This window comes from Colias croceus, chromosome 13 (assembly GCF_905220415.1).
Source record: "Colias croceus chromosome 13, ilColCroc2.1".
Classification (NCBI taxonomy): Eukaryota; Metazoa; Arthropoda; class Insecta; order Lepidoptera; family Pieridae; genus Colias; species Colias croceus.
Window position 1 is genome coordinate 1,509,887 of NC_059549.1, and position 21,454 is coordinate 1,531,340.

The following is a 21,454-nucleotide window of genomic DNA, read 5'->3' on the forward strand; positions in this document are numbered from 1 at the left end:
CAAAATACGCAGCAATAAATTGATAGTCAACTACGCTTAAATTGCAGCCATGTGGAACCTCTATCCATTAAATAAATTTCAACTGAAGGTAATTGCAGGCAAAGTACATAATGCTCGGGCATGACGAGACAATCCTGTAATTTATAGGCCAATTTCCATGCATTTTCTTTACAAATGTGAAAGGTTGTCCACGTGCGACCGAAAAGGGTAGAGTTCAAAGTCGGAGATTATTGTAAAATACACTTTTAGAGTACAGTAAGTGTAATCCTATTAGTTAGAGTGGCGTCACATCTAAAAATATATAATAGTGTATCAGTTTGTGCGGAAGCGTGATGCGGTTACAAAATCATTTATCTAATGTTGAAATACGATAATAATGTAGCGAATAAAGTTAAAACTTTGTTATTATGTCATATATTTATCGAATGAATTATTTATTACACGAGAATATAACACTGCATTTTATATAGTTATTTTTAATAGGCAATAACAATCCTACAACATAGCTAGACACATTCAAGAGAAATAAATAATTGCAAATGTTTAATTTTAATAATAAAAATGATGGTTGCGATGTTTTTCACTTTTATTTAGAAAAAAAAAGCATTGCTTTCATTAAAAGCTTTATATAAATATCGAACTTGAATATTCATAAATAATTAATTATTAGTTGCACTTTGAATAAGTACAGATTTTATAAAACTTGAATAGGAATATTTTCTTAATACCCATCAGAATATTATAACCAATGATTGAAAATTAAATCTTTCCTATACCAATGACAATTTTATTGCAAAAATATGAAATTATATCGCGAATATTATGAAGAAATTATGTAGAAGGAAATATATTCAAAAGGTTGTGTCCGCTCTCACGTGTTGAATAATGAAACATATTATGCTTGTATTTATTGCTATCGTTAAAAGTAATTTATAAAATTAATTATATGTATATTTACAGTAACACTCAAAACGGAAAACCCCTTATAACATCTGTATATGTCTGTCAACAGCTGTGCACTATACCAGCATATTATAATAAAAAAATAATATAAATACGATTTAATGAAAACTAAGTTTGTTTACGAGAACGTTAATTACATATTCTATACAAAGCTCATAAAAATGACCCGTATAACCAGATTTTAAATTAAAATTTTTAATCTATTATTAATCGTCCGTCAATATCCTACTTACCTTATATTAGAGAAACTAATCACTTCGTCCTAATTACTTCAAAATAGCAATAAATCTTAAACGTGTGACTTACAAACAGGCCGGCTAATTCACCACAAGCATCACTGATCGATACAGAAATGGCAAAGTTGAGGGTCAGGCAGCGATGAATGAAACCCCAGAGGGGATGGGGCGGGTGTCTCGGCCATGGCCACGCTGTGACGTAGGGGCAGAGCGCATGCGCCAAGTTCAGGGGCACATTGATCGCAAGGTATCTTCAATGGCAATGCCAGGGGCAGATCGCAGGTTGAACGCTCGTGGAACCTTTTGAACAGTTCAGTTCTGTTGCTTTTGTGGGAATACTTCTGGGTTTAGGGATGTAGTAAATGTAGATGAGATGAATACTTTACACGCAATCAATTAATTAATCAATTATTTATATCGCCACTTTAAACAATAACCTTTATCATATTCTAATAAATAAACAGAAAATTGAGCATCCAAATAAATATAAGTAGGTAATAATATAAGTACTAATTCAATATGTGAAGGAAATATAAAATAAGAAATAAATGTCAAAGTAATATGATGAAATATATTTACATAGAAATTAGGTCACACACACAAAGAAAACAGCCACACCCTCGGCAAAATCTGTAAATTGGTAGGACATTTCTATATCACCTCATTTCACACTATGAATAAGACAGCTGATAGCCCACTCCCCCCTCCTCCTACCTCCCCCATTTACCCATAGGTTGGCAACACACCCAACAATAAATACGAATTATTGGGGTTGCCTGCTTTCGTCGTAAACCATAATGTGACGCATCTACTTAATTCAAGGAATTTATCTTTAGTCTATAGTAGTTACGTTCTTTTATACTTATACCAGTATGTATTTAATATTATAATATGCCAAACTTATAGCATATTAGCGTGATGATAATATGTAGCCTATAGCCTTTCTCGATAAATGAGATATACAACGCCGAAAGAATTTTTCAAATCGGACCAGTACCTAGTTATTAAAATTAGCGCGTTCAAACAAACAATTAACAAACTCTTCAGATTCATAATATTAGTATAGATAAGTACAGATTATTGTTTAAAAATTATTGTTTAATCCATACTAATATTATAAATGCGAAAGTAACTCTGTCTGTCTGTCTGTCTGTTACTCAATCACGCCTAAACTACTGAACCAATTTGCATGAAATTTGGTATAGAGATATTTTGATACCCGTGAAAGGACATAGGCTACTTTTTATTGCGAAATATGTACCACGGGCGAAGCCGGGGCGGACCGCTAGTATTTAATAATTTGATAGTGTGAATTCTGTATATTTCATCTTCCTTCAATATTCGTAAAATAAAAATGTTGACACCTTGTCATATATTATTATGTGGTCTTTTTATTTAACGAGACTTGATTGCGGGCGTAATCCGGCATAAATAAGAGACGCGTGCGCATCGCTGATTACACACGGGAACAAAGAAAGGTATAGAGCTGTAGACATTCAATTTTATGTGAAAATATTTTTGATCGACGATCATACAAAATTTTATGAAATAAAGTACTAAAAATTTATAAGTTACTAAAATGCATTTCATAGGTAACTACTTCCATTTTTTTATTACCTATATTATATAAAATTTTGGATCTACTACAAATAAAATTAATCCTTTTTTAGACATCAATACGACATTATTTAAATTTGTATAATAGAGTATACAGGTATAAAATAAATCATAGTAAGAAACTTTAATTCCTAATGGCTAATAAGATATTCTATCTCAAAATATCAACTTTACAACCATTAATATTCTGTCTCCAGAAAATTGAAATAAGAATACATTACATTCAAACGTCAAATCCTCTATTAACATTTTAATTCATAAAATTAATGAGCCTAAATTCTTGCGCCATTTCTTCAAGATTTATGTCTTTCATAATAAATATAGAGTAGGTATACGATGATACAATAAATTTTAAAACAGCTTACGTGTTATAATTTAAATTATTTTATTACGAACTAGTTTGAATAAAACATGTTTTTGATAAGAAAACATTTGAAGATTGTAAACAGAGTCGTTGTTTATAGGTAGAGGTGGATTGGTTTAAAAATAGCTTTGCTAAGCGAAAGTTTAGTATTGGAGGAATTAAAATTACATAGTAGAGGCAATAATAGGACTGTTGAATAGTACACATTGATGTTTGTTTATTGCTGTTGATTAACACTGAGATGTTCTTCAAATTCACTTAACCTATAGCTGTTTCATAATTCTATTGGAATTAATATTGACCTACATTTAGTATATTACTTTACGTCAACGTAGATTAGTCGTCATTTCAGTATTTCTACGAGTTCATCTTCTAGTATAATAATCTATATCGTAATAACTATGAGATATACCATATGGTTCTTACTAAGAACCACGGTTTTTTGAATTGTTTGGTATCGGTATCGGTTGTTTTATTATCGGCGATACCGATATATCGGCTTGCCGATATATCGGCCGATATATCGGTATCGGTATCGGTATCGTTACATCCCTAGTTCTTAGATTCAGTGATTGCGTCATCATATAAATCGTCATAGTATATTGTATTATCTATGTACGTCACGTCTTGGTACATTTCTTAAGCTAAGTATATCCGATGCATATGTAACTCTAATCAGATATTTCTTGACGTATAATTTCTTCGTTATGTTGTGCTTTATTTGATAAAATATGATTACTACGGTCTTACGATTTTTATTATATCTTAGAAGGTTTCGTTGCTACGTAATGAAGCTCCTTATGGTATGGTTTATTGTAGAGCGATTTGTACCATAGCAAGTTTAACATAAACACAATCCATTTTACTAATTATTTATTATTATTAATACTTAAAAAAGACTCAAAAGCAATACTCTATAGCTTTCTACAACGTAGTCTCTGAAACTGATTGTCGCGTGCGTGTCCAATCGAGCGGCCCACGTGTAGTGTCTGACAGTGGATGTCGATTACTCTTCGTAGTTCCTACTTTCAGCGGTCTAGAAGTCTAGGATGGTCTGTACAAAAAACATTAAGGGGATTATTTTGTAAATGGTTTGTAGTCTGTAGAATCGATAAAACGATGGATTGACTTATTTAACCATTTATTTAACCATTTAATGTACCATTACATTACATAATATTAAAAGAAATGGAAAACATGCATAGCACATAAGGCAACCTTATCGCTTATCAGCGATCTCTTCCAGGCTTCAATGACTTCCATGTTAATGTTGATAAAATGAAAGTAATTCGAATGCAAGTAAGTAGGCAGTAGGAAATTTTAAAAGTAACACATATCTACATTATCACGCATTTCATTGAAATATCCTACGTTAATTACTTAATGTTACTTCTTTGAAATTCTAATACCCACAGATAATTAAACCAACCCACATAATCAATATATATCAAAATACACAAAACAAACAAGTAAAAACTTCCAACATTAAACTTGACTGTATCGCATCAAATTCCCAGAGCACCAAAAAACCGAACGGAATACGCAAGTGTGCGCGCCATTCATAAATTTCCCCCCACAGGGAGGCAGGTGCCGCGAGAGGGAGAGAGGAGGGGGTGACTCCCTCTTTATGAATGAGGGTATACGTCATTGGTATCGATCGCGGCCCTGGCTGAGGTTGCTCACAAGGGCACAGCAACAGGTCACCAGCTGACGCAAAACGTTCAGAGGTTTCCGTTTAAATATTATTTTGTCACATATGACGTCATTACTTGATTATCATTGACGCGATATCATGTTTATTCTAGCTTTTATTCAGGCTATATTGATGATAGACGCACTCGATGGTAAACAAAGGAACAGCTATTTATCTGGCTAGCGTTGCGATCTTATTATATCAGTCTCGACTTATAAGTGGATTTGGCTAATGGCCTTCGAAGAGAAACTCACTTGAAACTTAGAGCGTATATTTCAGTTTTAGAACACCCCTATAGCTTATACTAGCTCAATATATTTTTATAAATCGCTCATTATTCATATTCATAATTGCCGGAAAATGGTACCGAAAAGTTTTTATTGCTTTTCTTCTTTAAAGGAAAATAACTCGGAAAGAATGAAAAGAGAAAAGCAATCTTCAACCATATTATATCGTTACGATTAATTAAACCAATGCTAAGTATGAAAATGATTATAGAAAATTTTCCTTTATACATCCTTCATATTTTCATTTTGAGAAAAATTATTTAATATCTGTAACTCATTTGGTTACATCTTCAAAGATAATTTATTTATAGTCGAAATGTAATCAGAAGCTTAATATAGTTAATTAATTATGGTATTGATAAAAATATAATACGACATTTTTATAGGGAATCACTTAATCATGGAACAGTCTAAAAATGAAATCGGAAACAATAAACTTTTTGTATCTCAAAATCGACATAATATGTACATATTATGCCTGACTTCATAGTCGGAACAATGAAATTACAAAATGTATTTAAACTGAAATGAATATAAAAAAATATAATAAATTATGTTGAAGGATATGAAACTAAAATTATCAATACATACTAAGATTAAATAAATAAATAAAAGATACTATATGATTTAAAAATTATTACGTTTCTATTATTGTGTGTCATTCTCGTATTCACCTTGCTCTTGAATACGACGAAATATTAAGTGAATTGAAACGATATACCTATGAATAGTTTTTTTAATATTATTTGATAATTTTTTAGTGTATCATGCTATACATATTACAAAAGAAACAGTTTTATTGACGTTGTATATCTTAATATAATTTATATTTGACGCAAAACCTTGCTTTGTGTGCTTGTGTGCATGTGAAATAAATTTTAATAATCTTTAAAATAACTTCAAACATATCTCAGTTCACAGCTTGTAAAATCATGTTGTTTGTGCTATTACTTGACGCTATAATTTATTTTATTAATTTTAGCTCATAATATTATATCATAAATAACATAAACAGACAATATTGTGTATCGTTTATTTCATACCCATCTTTAACATTCTGAAATATTCAGCGCAACGTATAATCGTATTCGTATTTATAAATATTTTATGATCTGTGAAATGTAGAGAATTATGAAGTAAAACTAAAAGTCCATTGTGCGTCACTAGTCGGGTCTCCTCGGCGTGACAGCCGCGGGCCGGCGCGTGACGCAATCGACCCCCATCCCCCCGTGATTCACAACTTCTACAAATTACACCCAAAATGTAATTTGTCTATGTCTCCTTTCTCTACATGTGACCCATATCCAAAATCACTTGCACTAAACCATAATACGAGCTTTAACGTATCCGTAGGTGTATTTTAATATATTTTTAACTCGCTCTTAAATTCAGTGTGATGTTATGAAACGTCGTTGTGAAGCCATAAAATTTACTGCACAGTGACATAATCACGATCGGATAAATGTTATTGTTAGCGACAGTGATTCCTCTTTGTATAAATATACGTGGTAAGAATGTAGGTATTTGCGGATCGCCTGTTGCAAAATACTTATAACACACTTGCGTTTTGTTTTCGTGATATAGGTACCTAGGTATTGCGTTTCAGAGTTTAAGTATATGCAGATACCTGATTATTATTTGCAATATTCGTGGACTTTGTAACGCGTTGTCTTTATGTTCGACGAGTTTATGGCTTCTTCAAAATATTTACTGTTAGGAATTCGACGCATTCTGTACACGAAAATACATCATCGGGCCGAAACTACAGCCATCAAACGTCACGCTCTCCCATAAAGATAGCGACTATCTTATACGTAAATGCATTACGTTGTCGATTACACGAATCCTATATATACTCGAAACTTTTGAGCCGTGAAACGCGTCAATGGTGATGAATCTCTGATTAGTTGTAGAGTGTTGTAATTATAAATGTGACGGGCGCGTGACGCGCGGCGACTCGTGCCAACATTATTGTGCGATGAGCAGATGTTATTTTGCTTTCGACTGTTCTAGCTTATCGGTCATATCGTATCTTTGCTTGTGTAAAACATATTCCGAGCACACTTTGATCGCAATCACTGTTGAAGCTCTATTTTCCTCTTGGCACTTTTAAGTATGCTGATCTTTTCCAACCGCTTGATGAAAAATTGTTATGTACCTACGCTTTATACGAAAATATTGTTTTTAGTTATAAGACTAAGAGTTGGCAATACTCAAATATATTTTGATTCAAAATATTTTATGTAGGTATTAATTTCACGATTAGGTTTCTATCCGACCTTATCCTAACACAAGTTGGTTAGAAGTTATTACTAAGTTGAAAGATATTCCAGCTGGCAGGTTCGCATAGCCACCATTACTTATACCCAGTGATATTAAATAGTTTGCCTTCTCTATTCAAATTAATATTCCATATTATATTGTATGGAGTTAAAATATTTTCTCTTACAGATAAAATTTAGACTCCAAAGTAAGAGCAATAATGCCTAATAGGCAGTGGATAATTCTTTGTGTGGAGTTTTAACAATACTATCTACTAACATATCTCGAGTACGTAAATAAATATATCTACTTAGGCAAACAGATTTCTTTTAGTAAGGAAAGAAACCTTGAAGAAGTAAACCGAAGGGTCGCAATTACGTGGAGCAAGTTCTGGAGCTTTAAAGAAATTCTTAAATCGCAACTTCCGCTAGCAACTATAAAAAAATAGTCATGGACACAGCACTACTGCCCTGCCTCACTTATGGGTGCCCAACATGGACCTTCGACCACAAAATTAGATATAAAATCCAGACTTCGCAGAGAAGAATGGAAAGAAGCTGCCTAGGCATCAAACTTAGAGATAGGATAAAGAACATCGACATTCGAAAAAAAACAAAAGTATGTGATGCCTTAGGTTTTTCACTGAAGGGAAAATGGAAGTGGGCGGGTCACTTGGCTCGTTACAAAGACGACAGATGGACCCTCAGGTCAGTTAAATGGTCGGGGCCAAGAGGCACCAGGACAAGGGGTCGACCAAAGGCAAGATGGGCTGACGAAATAGTAGCAGTCGCTGGCGGAAATTGGCTGAACTTGGCCCAAAACAGGGATAAGTGGCATTCTTTGGGGGAGGCTTTTACCCGTACGGGGTCCATATAGAAACCTAACAACGAGTTCTTAATTTTTCTAAATTATATAAACTAGATTAGTATCTAAATTATTCTACAATGTACTCAAACTGTAACTGTAACTAAAATTGTATATTCTTATGGAAAAATAAAGCTTTATTTATTTATTTATTTATTTTATCTACTAACAACATTATGTAACAGTCACATTATGTGATTATAAATCAATTCTCAATCCTATAATTCCAAATTTAAATCACATGAAATTTTTCGACAATTTCAAGATCACACCACGAAATTTACGACACATTTTCAAAGAAATAGAATTGTAAAAAATAAAATTACAGACATGTGGCGAAATAAACATTCAAATGACAAGATAAATCGAATAAAATACAAGAAATAGTAGTTACCTACATTATATTGGCCGTTTTTCTGTAGGTAGGTATTTATAAAAGTGCATTCAGACATTAAAATGATTCACAAGACATAATAAATAGCGGACAGGTAACTGATGCATTAGAAATAGACTAGATTCGTCACCTAGAAATGATTTGGCGACACTTATTAATAGTTCTCTCGACTTGCCAAATGACAGTGGGTCGACAAATTAAGTGCTTTTCGTACCGTTTGTATGAACATTTGTTTTATTCTCTGTTTTATTAGATCGAGGTTACTGTGGTTTTAGCACATCAATAAAATGTTAAAGAAATTGAAACCAACTTTTGACCTTGATGTTTAATATTAATAGGTGACTTTGATATTGCGACGTAGTCTGTAGATAACATTGGTTGAAGAAATTTCTGTGATAACTGCATACAAAATTACTTTTATTTTAGAAATTAAATTATTTAAGAAAGATGGCGGCGGTAATTTTCAAAAAACAACAAGTTCTAAGATTGAAGTCGAAATTAATAAATTGCCTTTTTTATTAATTAACTTTTCTCTATAAATAATCGATGGTTGTGATAGGCACTATATTTACAATTTCTATCTCCTAGTCAATTGAACTCTATTTAAATTTATAAAATGAAATTTTGACATGCGAAATTTCTACAACTACCTACATACCTAGTAAGTTATAATTCACGAGTTATCTCTACTGTGTTAACAAAGCAGTTTCACTTACTAATGAATACGGCGTACGAAATCAATTGGCATCAGTTAGCTGGACATCTTGTTAGGAAAATAATGATTTGAAACTGTTGCTCGTTTGAGGAAACTTACATTTACTTACTAACAATTGTATGAGTGTCAATTTTACTACATTTTTAAATAACTAGTTGAACATTTGGGGTAATTTCTTTAAAAGGATATACCTACCTATTGTGTAGTGAAGGACGATAGAGCTGATGGAAATTACGTACTTATATTAAATTTTTAATGTCACTATAGTTATAAAAGACAGTTACGAAATGAATATGTAGGAACGTGATGCGTTCGTGCGAAGTTGGTCAGCTCAGCCATTTCCTAAACCAAACAGCATAAACCAACACATTCAATTAACAGCCTATAAAGCTTCACGCGTAACTTATAAAACGATTGACTTAACCTCAAAGAGATTTAGGTAAAACCTCCAAAGTACACATAGTGTGTGTGCAAGGCATTCACGAGTAGCAGGCCATGGCGCCGGCCGTGGGAACCAATGTGTTTGTCAATCCTCAAGGGTGCTCAGACATATTATGACGTGCATTTGCTCAGCTATAGACAATGTGCTACTAAGTAAATAACCGATGGCATGTAATGACGTACGTTTTTAAAGCTCTCATTGTAACTGCAAAAGAGAAGTTAGAGGTGCATGTGTAGAGTTGTTTCTAGGTACCTATCGACATTTTATATCTATATTTAATTTAAAACGATATGCCTGTAGATAATTAGCAATAATGCCTGGAACATATCTTGATTATAGCAGAGAAATATTTAGTATAAAAATATGTTACACTAGCTTCCGCCCGCGACTCCATCCGCGGCCCGCGCGGATGTCGGTCTTCGCGTGGATGGCTTATTTCTCCATTTTGAGTAACTCTGACAATGACATCTTATAAATATCTATTGGACCCAAATACGGCTAGGCCTATAATAATACTCAACGTGTGTTCGCGGTTCTACAGTACAACGTCTATGGATAAAACTGAAAAATTAAGATTAATTTTTTTCTACGTATTTTTCCAGGATAAAAAGTATCCTATTTTACGCCCAGGATAATAAGGGATAATTATACCAAGTTTCATCGAAATCGAACCGTTAGTTTTCACGTGATGCCTTCACATACAGAGAGACAGACAGACAGACAGACAAAATTTTTTTAAATCACATATTTGGGTTTGGTATCGATCCAGTAACACCCCCTGCTATTTATTTTTTCAATATTTTCAATGTACAGAATTGACCCTTCTACAGATTTATTATATCTATGTATAGATAACTTTTTAATTTTAAATAATTTAATAGATAACTCATCTCGTCGTCTAGAATATGACGTATAGGTTCCTAAAAATTATCCACGTAGGTATGATGTATCGATACAAATACTAGTTCAATAACCCGATCACTATAAATACCTATCAAACCTATAAAAAACGTGAAGTAAACTGCAAGACAAAAGATGGCTACCACAAATGACGTCTAGCAGAACGTTCGCGTCGAAAATAGAGAAGTGAGTTAGCGCGCCGAAATAGAGCCCGCCTTCGGCCCAAAAACAGTCAAGTTAATAATAGACGACTAGCAGGGACGTTTTCATCCCGTGATTCACCTGTGGCGATTGTTTTTACGTCAATAGCTCGCGTGTTTACGAGCGATCCGGATCAGCTGACGGCCAGGAATAGCCCTGACATGCCGGCCACGCTATGCGGCCTGCGCCCGCGCACACACAAATAGTTCGCTATAATTAGACGCGGTGAAATCGTGGGTTTGTTATTTTTCTTTATCGTCGTCGTAATTGGGTTAGTTGCATGTGGGTTAGGGCGTCGGCGTGTCTGGGAGTGCACTGCCCGTGCCCGTGCCTTGTCCTTACACCTAGTGTGCTTGTAGTATGAACATGACGAATGATCTGTTATGGTTAGACGTTTTTGGGAATAACGAGTTGTTTGAATTGTTTAAAGATTGACAAATTGGAGTGTTGATAGTATAGTGGTTTTATAGCTAATAAGTCATTAAGTTATCAAATCATTCAGATTTTTCTTCAATGTAAACTGTAACACTGTACTTGTCTCACAAAAAAAATGTATCAGAGCTCTGTGCGGTTTGAACCAAAGAGACAGTTGTAGACCTCTGTTTAGTAAATTACGGATCCTTACTTTAACTTGCATGTACATAAGAGAAGTATGTTTATTTGTAAAATATCACCCGGAATACTTTAAGAAGAAAGGAGAAGTAAATTCGCATATGTTGACAAGATACCAAAACAAATTACATTTCCCAACGTGTAGAATCAACAAAGCTAAAAACAGTGTAACATTTATGGCTATTAAAATATATAATAAAATACCGGACAATTTCAAGGAACTACCAGTAAATCTTTTCAAAAATAAACTGACGAACTGGTTAATGGTAAAACAATTTTATGACATTGAAGAATTTATGACTTTGAAGTAGTGTAAACTGAATTGTGTGTGATAAGTGAAGTGTGTAGTGATATAATCGTGTAAATCGTAGTGCTTTCGCGTAATTGTGAAAATTGAATTGTGTGTACATTTAAATAATTAAACTAATCAACTTTCTTTTTTAATATTTGCACACCCAATAAATGGGTAGAATGTATTAGCCACATAATATTGTAATGAAAACATCTATAATTTGTAACTACATTCTTGCAAATAAATATAATTTGAATTTGAATTTGAATTTGAACTAAATCAAATCGAATACTCGCTGGAAAATTTACCTACCGAAAATAATAATTAGGTATTAATAATTACCTGTTTGCCTCAATTACAGGCACGCTGACTAATTACCACGGAGGTAATTTCTTGATAAACATTGCTTATACTTGCCCCGCCCACACCGACACTTAGATAGATAATTATGCACTATACACGTATTGACAGAATCAACCAATTAGTAGGGTAAACTTGCATAATTCGTACCTGCGCTTAAATCGTACCTCGTCTATATCTCGGCTTGGGTAATAGTTACCAGCGCCTCTGGTGGCATAAAATGTCAATAATAGTCGGTCATATTGCCATGTGACAAATAAATACCTGTTACGTTGCTCCCGACTAAAATATTTATCAAGTAAGTTTTTTCTTACTTTTTGAGTAATTTTTTCGCACACTTCACAAGAACTGTCTTCCAAGTATACCGTTCATAAGTTGTTTAACTGTTTATTTTATATTTATGCGTATATTTGTGAATATATTTCACATAGTAAAGCCGGCTTGTTCGTTGACAGTTTTTTTTGCGGCAAATTTGAAATTCTTTTGATACTTGTGCCTATTTCGTACTCGCAGCAACTTCTTAAAACGTACCTGTACGAACGAATGAAAACACCTCAAAAAGGAAACAAGAACAAGATGAAAATGACAGTTGGTATTGCAAAATATGTCAAGAAGACGTTAAAGAAAACATGATTAAATGCGGTAATTGTGAAGTATGGGTACCTACCCATACTTCACAATTACCTACATGAGCTATGTGCAGGGACAACTAAAAAAACAAAATGTTATTACTGCGATGACTGTCAGGATTTGGCAAAGACCATCTGCTGTATTAATAAGAATTAATCTAGGTACATTAAAATTAAGAAAAAGAGGAGAAGATTATTAAGATTGTGATTTTTAAGACTGTAAACCAATGATAGGATCTCAAAGTACGATTTAAGAATATACTAGTACGATTTAAGATGAATGGTCTTAAATCGTACTTTTTTTAAGTTTTTGAAAATTGTTTATTTCTCAGAAGTTTATAAGATATATGTTACTTTTTGTTGAAATACTAATAGAACATTAGTGAAATTATAATTACTTAATATAAATAACTGTGTATCATTGTTCATTTCCAAAATTTTTGAGGTTCTCCTTAAGTGGTACGAATTAGGCAAGTTTCCCCTAATACACCCATAAAGCTGAGTACACACGTGCGCCTATAGTCGCTAGAGCTTAGTTGGTCCATAAAATGATATTCTATAAAGAGTTGTAAAAATTGTATTTGGCTTACCTACATATATAAGTTATTGGTATCACATGTCGTAAATATAATGAAGTTGTTTATTTTTTTATATAACCAACTAAACATTACCCAGCCAATAGCTCTGCATTAGGTTAAAAAAATAAAAAATTGCATTAATATCTAATACAGATTTGTCAATCGTATGTTTCATGGCGATAGCTACATGCAGCAATACATAGATGATAACTATAACGATAAACGAAAATGAATCATGCTAGGTATTTCTGATTAAATATGATTCGCAAATTTTTCTTAAAAACCTTTGTCTCATTTGCCACTCATAGTCAATACCAAAACGACTACTGAATTCAATATTTAACTAATACACCAAAACCTCCTTCAATAATTTTCATTACCTAGCGACTATTAATCGCAATTGTACACATACCCTAAATATATAGAATAAAGTGCCTATTCGCCCATACATGGTCACCCTTAGTTAAAACCGTGATACTCGAGTAGGCGGCAGTCACACTTCCATATAATGACTTATTTGCATGTTAAACGGTTTTTTATTAGCGGAATCTATTAAGCCAATACATACATTATACTGTATTTTAACCAATGATTTCTAAGCACCTAAGTGAAACTACCAATTTAGGTTTTTAATTTTTTGACACTAGCAGGTTTAGTAGGTACCTATTGTTTTTAAAACCATATATTATGAACATTAAGTAGGTACCTACTTACGTTAGTACATAATATTGTTATCTTTTTCGTAAAATAAGTTGTGGGAAAATAATAAATTATCATAAGTAATTTTCATACCAATCTTAATTTTGTAGCTAAGATAGATATCTTATCCTAATGTAAAACAATTTGATTCAAAATCATTCTAATTTCTATATTGTTTAAAAATTTTACACATCTTATTTTATAATAGGTACTAAAACCGTACCTAATATAATCTAATCGTAGGTATCTACCCTGATAGAAGATATAAAAGAGAAATATTAACTAAAGTTAGAAAAAAATTAATTAAAAATAAAATGAAGAGCAATTTGCTCTAGATACGTTTATTCAAATACAGAAAATATGATGAAGAGCCATTTAAAATGCAACTCTTACGATGATATAAAATCTCTAAGCTCAGTATTTAAATGATTTAAATACGAATTATATAAATATTTCACGAAAAGATTATTTAAAATAGGTAATATTATGTATTAGGTAATTTGCTCCTTGACTCTATCTGCGAGTTTGTTGTATAATTTTGCATTTAAAAGGATTATAATATATTTCATTACCTTCCAGATTTTTTAAATTTTTGGAAGTTATTTGAACATAAAATTTATCATAAATCCGAATTATTTCCTATCCTACTATTAAATACTTATGTAGAGATATATGGATTATCGTATGAATTATTTAGGTAGGTACCCATACAAGCATTTATTACGAAATAAAAATAAAATAATATATTGTTCCCAAAACTACTTACAGAACGTAATAAAGTACATTTTATATTTATTCAAATATTGCACAGAGGATTATAGAGTGAGAAAAAGAATCGAGAAATTATTTTGTCGTGACAAGTTTATAACATTGAACAAGCATTGTGTAGGTATTGTTTCGTTTAATTCACCTATCTATTAAAATATGGAGCAGTAGAAAATAATATACCTACAACCTTATTCTTAAAAATTGTAAAATGTATTTCGTAATACATTTTTCATGCAAGAATTCGAAATGAAAATAAAATGAAACATACGCTGAGCACACAATATGCAATCGTGTAAATAAACAGGCGGCGTTTTGTTATTGAACGGAACGTGCAGCGGATTCATTGTCAATGTCGGGCAGCGGCGGTGAAGGCACGCGATTCATAGCGAAGGCTTCAGGGAGGGGGCCGGCGGGCCGGCGGGCGGGCAGGCGGGGAGGCGCGGGCGGTGGGCGGGCCGGGCGGTGACGTCAGCGGGGGGACCGCCGCCACGCGATTGGCTCGCCTGCGCGCGCCGCTACCGAATATGGGACCGCCGCTCCATTGATAAAACTGCGGCGCGGGGTCGCGCGGCGCCAGTCCCTTTCGCACCGGCCACGCGAGAGGCCGTCTTCACGCTGGCGCTGTTCGTAATCCCGTTAGGCCCGTGGGCCGAGGAGCAGGTGGTGCCGGACGGGATGGGCACGGACGTGGAGCCCCCGGCCGGCGCGCACCTCCTGTCTCTGGCTGACGTGGGCTCTCTCGGCTTCGACTGCCCGCTCAAGCCCATCTCGGCGAGCACGGCCGGCGCGCCCGCGGACCTCAACACGCCCGTGGCCACGTCCGACCTGCCAGCCTTCTTCCCGAGCCTCTTGGAGCCGCCACCGATCTCAGGTGTGTTGGCGCGACCCCGCGATTGCCGCTGCCTTGCGCCCGATCCCGTAGGCGGTACACCCCCGGTCGACCGATAACGTTGTAAATAAACAATGCGGTTTTTCATTCAGTGCACAGTTCATAGTGTATTTTTGTGTTTTATGTTCACGTGCTCGGAGTTTCAGTAAAGTTATTTTGTGTTGCGTTCGAGTGAAAAGGAAAGTTAGAGTGCGACTCTAACTTGGCCCGGATCGATACAGTTATTTGAATGAAGGAACTTTCATTGTGAATTCCCGACGGTAACGTGCGTCAAAGGCGGACGGATTTATTAATTTTGTTTATCTCGTTAGGGAATTAGCATACAAATTCAAATCTTCAAAATCAATGACTTATTTTGAAATAAATGCTTTGAGATGCCAATTTAAATTTACACAAATTACGCTATTATGTCGAAGCGCACAATAAAGCCTTCCATGTGTGATGTGGCGTGCAATAAACTTAATAATTTTATTTCACATCGACAGATTCTTTCGAAAAGGTTCACATTACAGATAAAATCGACATTTTATTGCAGATTACAAAACAAATTATAATTTAACTTCTTCATATCGGAAATTTTAAGATATCGAAAACATTTTACATTATTTGAATCGATAGATACTAAATATAAAATATGAAACCCAACATGGGACTTATTTTGCATAATTTAACAAAATAAATTTTCTGAAGAAAATTAATGGATGAAAAAGTGGATTTATTTTTATAAATATTTCATAGTAGGTAATTAATGTTCACAACAAGGTGACCACAACAATAGTTGGTAAAATGTTACAATGATAACAGGCTATCAGCTTCCGTCTTTATCTGAGGGTCTGCCTTCCGCTCCATAACATTGTCAGCTAAACGCGAACCATTTTAGACTTTGCATTTTAAATGTTTATTTATCAAACATAAATAAAAAGTAAAAATTTTCTACTGGTTCTAGGATAAATTAAATTAATAGCGTAAGATAAAAAATGTAGAGTCGAGTACACTATATAGTTATAATACTTAAATTTAGAGTAGGAAAATCGATTTATGCGAAAAATTAAAAAGTACTTATTTCAAAATTTTAAGATTTATAATAATTATACGCTAGGTTTGATTTATGAATAAAATTTAGCAATATTTAAAATATTGATGTATAACGGTCTTTCCTTATTTTCACTTTTAGTGCACAAATCAGTGATTAAAACACAGCGTGAATTACCTACCTACTTACCTACTTATAAAATTAATGCGAATACTGAAGCTGTATTTGTATTTTCTTTAATCTAATAAATATATAAATAAGATTATAATATTCAAACGGTATTACGGTCAATTATTTTTGTTTACTCAAAATTTACTGGCATTGATGAACAATAGATACGTTTTCAACATTATTTTTAAACACATAAGTAGGTATTATGTCTGCTATATAAAGCTCTGAAAAACGTTGGCTCACGTATTGTGTCTGTTGTTGCAGGTACATTAGCGGGCGACGAGCTGTCCCTAGGATGTTCCCCGCGGCGCCACAAGCATGAGTCGTCGCTGTCGCCGGGCGCGCGCGCGGAGGACGCCAGCAACGCGTCCAGCGCCAGCGCGTCGCTGTACGGGCCGCCGCTCGGCAACAAGCGCGCGCCCTCACCGCCGCTGCAGTGGCTGCTGCCCTCCGGCCCCGGGCCCGGCGTCGACAAGTACTTCCAGCAGGAGTACGAGGAGCGCGTCGACCTGCTGCCGCCCGACTGCCAGCCGCCCTACTGCCAGCCGCAGGCCTGCGCGCCGCAGCACTGCGAGTACCGCCCGCCGCCGCAGCAGCAGCACTGGGAGGCGCAGGAGTACGCGAGCGTGCCACAGCCGACCCCCGGCCCGTCCGGCCTGCCCAAGCGCGAGCCCTACCCGAGCCCGGCGGGCGACCGCCCCGTGCAGCTCGCCGAGTATAACCCGTCCACGAGCAAGGGTCACGAGATCCTCTCGCAGGTGTACCAGCAGAGCGCGCAGCCGCTGCGCCTCGTGCCCGTCAAGCCGCGCAAATACCCCAACCGGCCGAGCAAGACGCCCGTCCACGAGCGCCCGTACGCGTGCCCCGTCGAAGGCTGCGACCGCCGGTTCTCCCGCTCCGACGAGCTGACGAGGCACATAAGGATACATACGGGCCAGAAGCCGTTCCAGTGTCGCATATGCATGCGGTCGTTCAGCCGGTCGGACCACCTGACGACACACGTGCGGACGCACACGGGCGAGAAGCCGTTCGCGTGCGACGTGTGCGGCCGCAAGTTCGCCCGCTCGGATGAGAAGAAGAGGCACGCCAAGGTGCACCTGAAGCAGCGGCTGAAGCGCGAGCGCGGCGGCGGCTCGCACGAGCCGCACTCACACGCGTCCCTCTAGCAGAGACTGGTCGCCACCACGGCGACCGCGACCGCGCCGACCGCGGCGCCGGCCACCTACAGTGACGCAAGTGGCACCCCGGCGCCCCAACCGGGCCCGGCGACCCGGGCGGACCCGGAGCCCCACGCGGGCCCAGCGCCCCGCGCGCCCCCGGCGCCCCAAAACTGAACTATAACTATTTTCACGTTGAAGTTATCAAATAATTTCATCGCTTAGATGTAAATCGTCTTTAACGAAGCTTTATTAACTCTACATTTGTAAATTCATTGAAATTTATATATCTTTTTATACATATTTGTAATTATTGCGATAGGTAATGATCAACTCGATGTATTTATTTTTGATTAGATAGGATAATTGAATGAAATAGACTGGGAACAAATAGATTCGGAGAGGAATGGCCTAAAATAATGTATGTGTGTGCGCACCGATTCGTTAGGAGTGTCGCGCGGTGCAGTGCGAACACGTCATATCTTTCAGTAAATTCTGTAGTTAAGAAATTTATATGAGACCGTTCGGTCGTGTTATGCATCGAAAGGTGATTGATCATTGGTGATACGTAATGAGCCTACGGTAGTATACGACTTTGGTCATCGAATGTTTGCCGTCTCCTTTCATTGCTAGCTTACGATTTATTGGTGTTGTTCCGTTAAGTGTTTTATCATCGGCAAACATTTCATAACCAAACTACCTTACTGCGTTATCATTAGTAGTTGTAATTGTAAATTTTTATATTGTTCTTGTACTTGAAACTAACGTGAAACAGTGCCATTCATTAACTTTACCACGTGCCACGGCAGATTATTTAATACTAAGTGTAACATGACTGTTGATTAAGTGATAATTTTATATAATGTAATTCGTTTGGAATTTTCTAGTCGTAGTTGTGGGTGTTTGAGTATCCAACTGCGGTTCGTTCTCGTGTTGCTCCTCTTTTTACTTCTTTCGAATTTACTACTCTTTCCTTCGTAAGCTTTAGATCAGAACCTCGACTTTATCTGTCTCAAACTTCCCTTGCTCAAGATTTATTTAACAAAATTTGCTCAACTTTCTTTTAGATGTAACTATTGCCCTTTTTCATTTTCAAATTTCCAACGCAGCAGTTATTTTCCACCTTCGTTGATTTCCAGTGGCATGTATAATTAAATTTGTGTAATTAGACTAATCTAGCAAAGGTAATAGAAGTAGGATTTAAATTATGATCTCTTAATCATTATTAATTATTTACATAGAAAAGGCCCCTATTTATAATACTCATAAGTTCTTTATACGTAGATATAAATATTTGTTTAGTGGACGGTCGTCGGGACGAACGCGACGGCTGTCGCCGTTTCGCTATTCGTGTAGCTAAATATCACACAAACAAACTTCTTTCTACACAGATGTTGAACGAGCACAAATTAATTGCCTTTCTAATGGTTGTTTACTAGTGTCTATAAATTGTACGTATTTTTCTTTGAGTCGTTATTTATTACGCTTGAATAAAAAAGATAACGTTATCACACCGAACGAGTAAAATCAAACAAAACAGGGTGGGCCTTTTTGGAGTTCGATCGTTATGAATTTAGAATATCTGACAATAATATTACTAACTTTCAACTAAAAGCTATAAATTATCGAGAACGGCGTTCATGAAAATTTGAGTAAATTCTGATGTAAACACTAAACAGTACTGGCGCCGTTTGCCCCCACTGAATCAATAGAGAACATTCGCGAGTGTCGTTCACGCGCATCACGACTACACCCATTTGTTATGCTTCTGTTAAATAGTGTGGCTCTAAAAGTTTATACTGTTTTTACTATTGTAGAAGAGACGAAGTCTCCATAGACAAGGCTAGCGTAGGTAGGTATTTTTAAAAGTGTAAACAAATTAAATGTGTGACTATCGAAACGGAGAAGACTAAATTCTGACATTTTATGTATTGTTGCATCGCGTTAACGTTATCGATGTACGGTTTGTAGTGAATTGAGTCTAACACGATGTTCAAATTTGTTATAGCACTGACGGTTGCCATCGAACCACGGAAATTCAAATGTAACGTTAGCAATGGTTGTTGGTCTGTGCGAATGTGTTGTTTGTGAAGAGAACTCGTATTGTTGAACTTGTTTAGGACTATTGCGCTGCTGCGAACCACTCGGTCGCTAGTTCACCGGTTCGTTAGATGAATGTCTCTCTAGCCCTCAGCGAATTTCAACGTGACGGTAATGCTTTATGGTGTTCACACTATTGTGAATGTGTACGAATTTCCTACTATTACAGTTTAGTCTTATCTTGTGCGTTCGCCAGAGTGAAAAAATGTTGTTGATGTTCTTAATTATAGATAGTTTTAAGTATCAATTTAGGTATTGTTAAATTTCTCTAATTTTTACTAAATTCTATTTAATAGATATATTTGTAAATACACTTGACTAAATTTTGATTTAATGTGTATATAAGAGGAAAAGAAATTTTTATTTAATATAAAATCACCTAAGGTGCAAAAATACAAATTGTTGAAAAATTGAAATATGCTTTTTATTTAGATACTAAATGTGAACGATCCTTGAAAGCTGGATATAAAATATCTAGCTTAGAAAATGCGACATATTTTATTGTGAACTATAAAAGAGTCGTAAAAACTAAACTTTCTTGCGAATTCTTTGATGTAAATTGTGACTTGGCGACTACATGGATACATTAGCATGTTAAATTTACTGGGACAAATATTTTATAATTGGCAAAGACAACGATGTCTTTTTAACAGTACATGTAGAAAAGTCAAAAGATTGCCAGATAAATTCATGAACGTAAACACTAAACACAATAATGTCGCAATTTAAAGATGAAAGAGACTTTAAAATTAAATCTGAAACTTTTATAATGGTTTTTTAGTTCACAAATTAAAAATAAAGTTAAAAAAGAGCTGTCTTTATTTACAAAAACTATTGAATCATATGAAACAAATATATAAGAGTACATAACCCTTACACCTTACACAACCAATTTAAATAATTTAAAGTAATTTTTAGTACAGACAGAGACATCTATTGATAAAAGTGCTGTCGTCACTTTTTCAAACAAATTTCAATCCTACCAACAGATGGCGCTTTATTCAAAATTGTGAAATTCAGCTACTTCGAAGTGTTTTCATTGCCAGTCCCTAGAGGGCGTTATTATCAAAAAGTATCACACATAGCGCCATCTATTAATATTAACCCGTAACTTATGTAAGTCTTAGTTCATTGTTTAGAAATGGACCTCGTCTTCGTCACTCGTGTGTACTAACTTTCTTTGTTCTAATCACTTTTAAATATACATAATATTATTTTTACTTTTTAT

At 35.4% G+C, this 21,454-nt stretch overlaps 1 protein-coding gene across 1 annotated transcript in view; it reads left to right on the top strand.

The window, feature by feature from the left end:
- LOC123696741 (early growth response protein 3-like) overlaps positions 1-20,636 on the top strand; it is a 42,520-nt gene extending 21,884 nt beyond the window's left edge. Inside the window, exon 2 of the mRNA XM_045643103.1 lies at positions 17,234-20,636. Within this exon, the coding sequence (XP_045499059.1) occupies positions 17,234-18,135 (902 nt within the window). The 3' untranslated portion in view covers positions 18,136-20,636. The remainder of the gene's footprint in view (positions 1-17,233) is intronic.
- Positions 20,637-21,454: the final 818 nt, after the last annotated feature.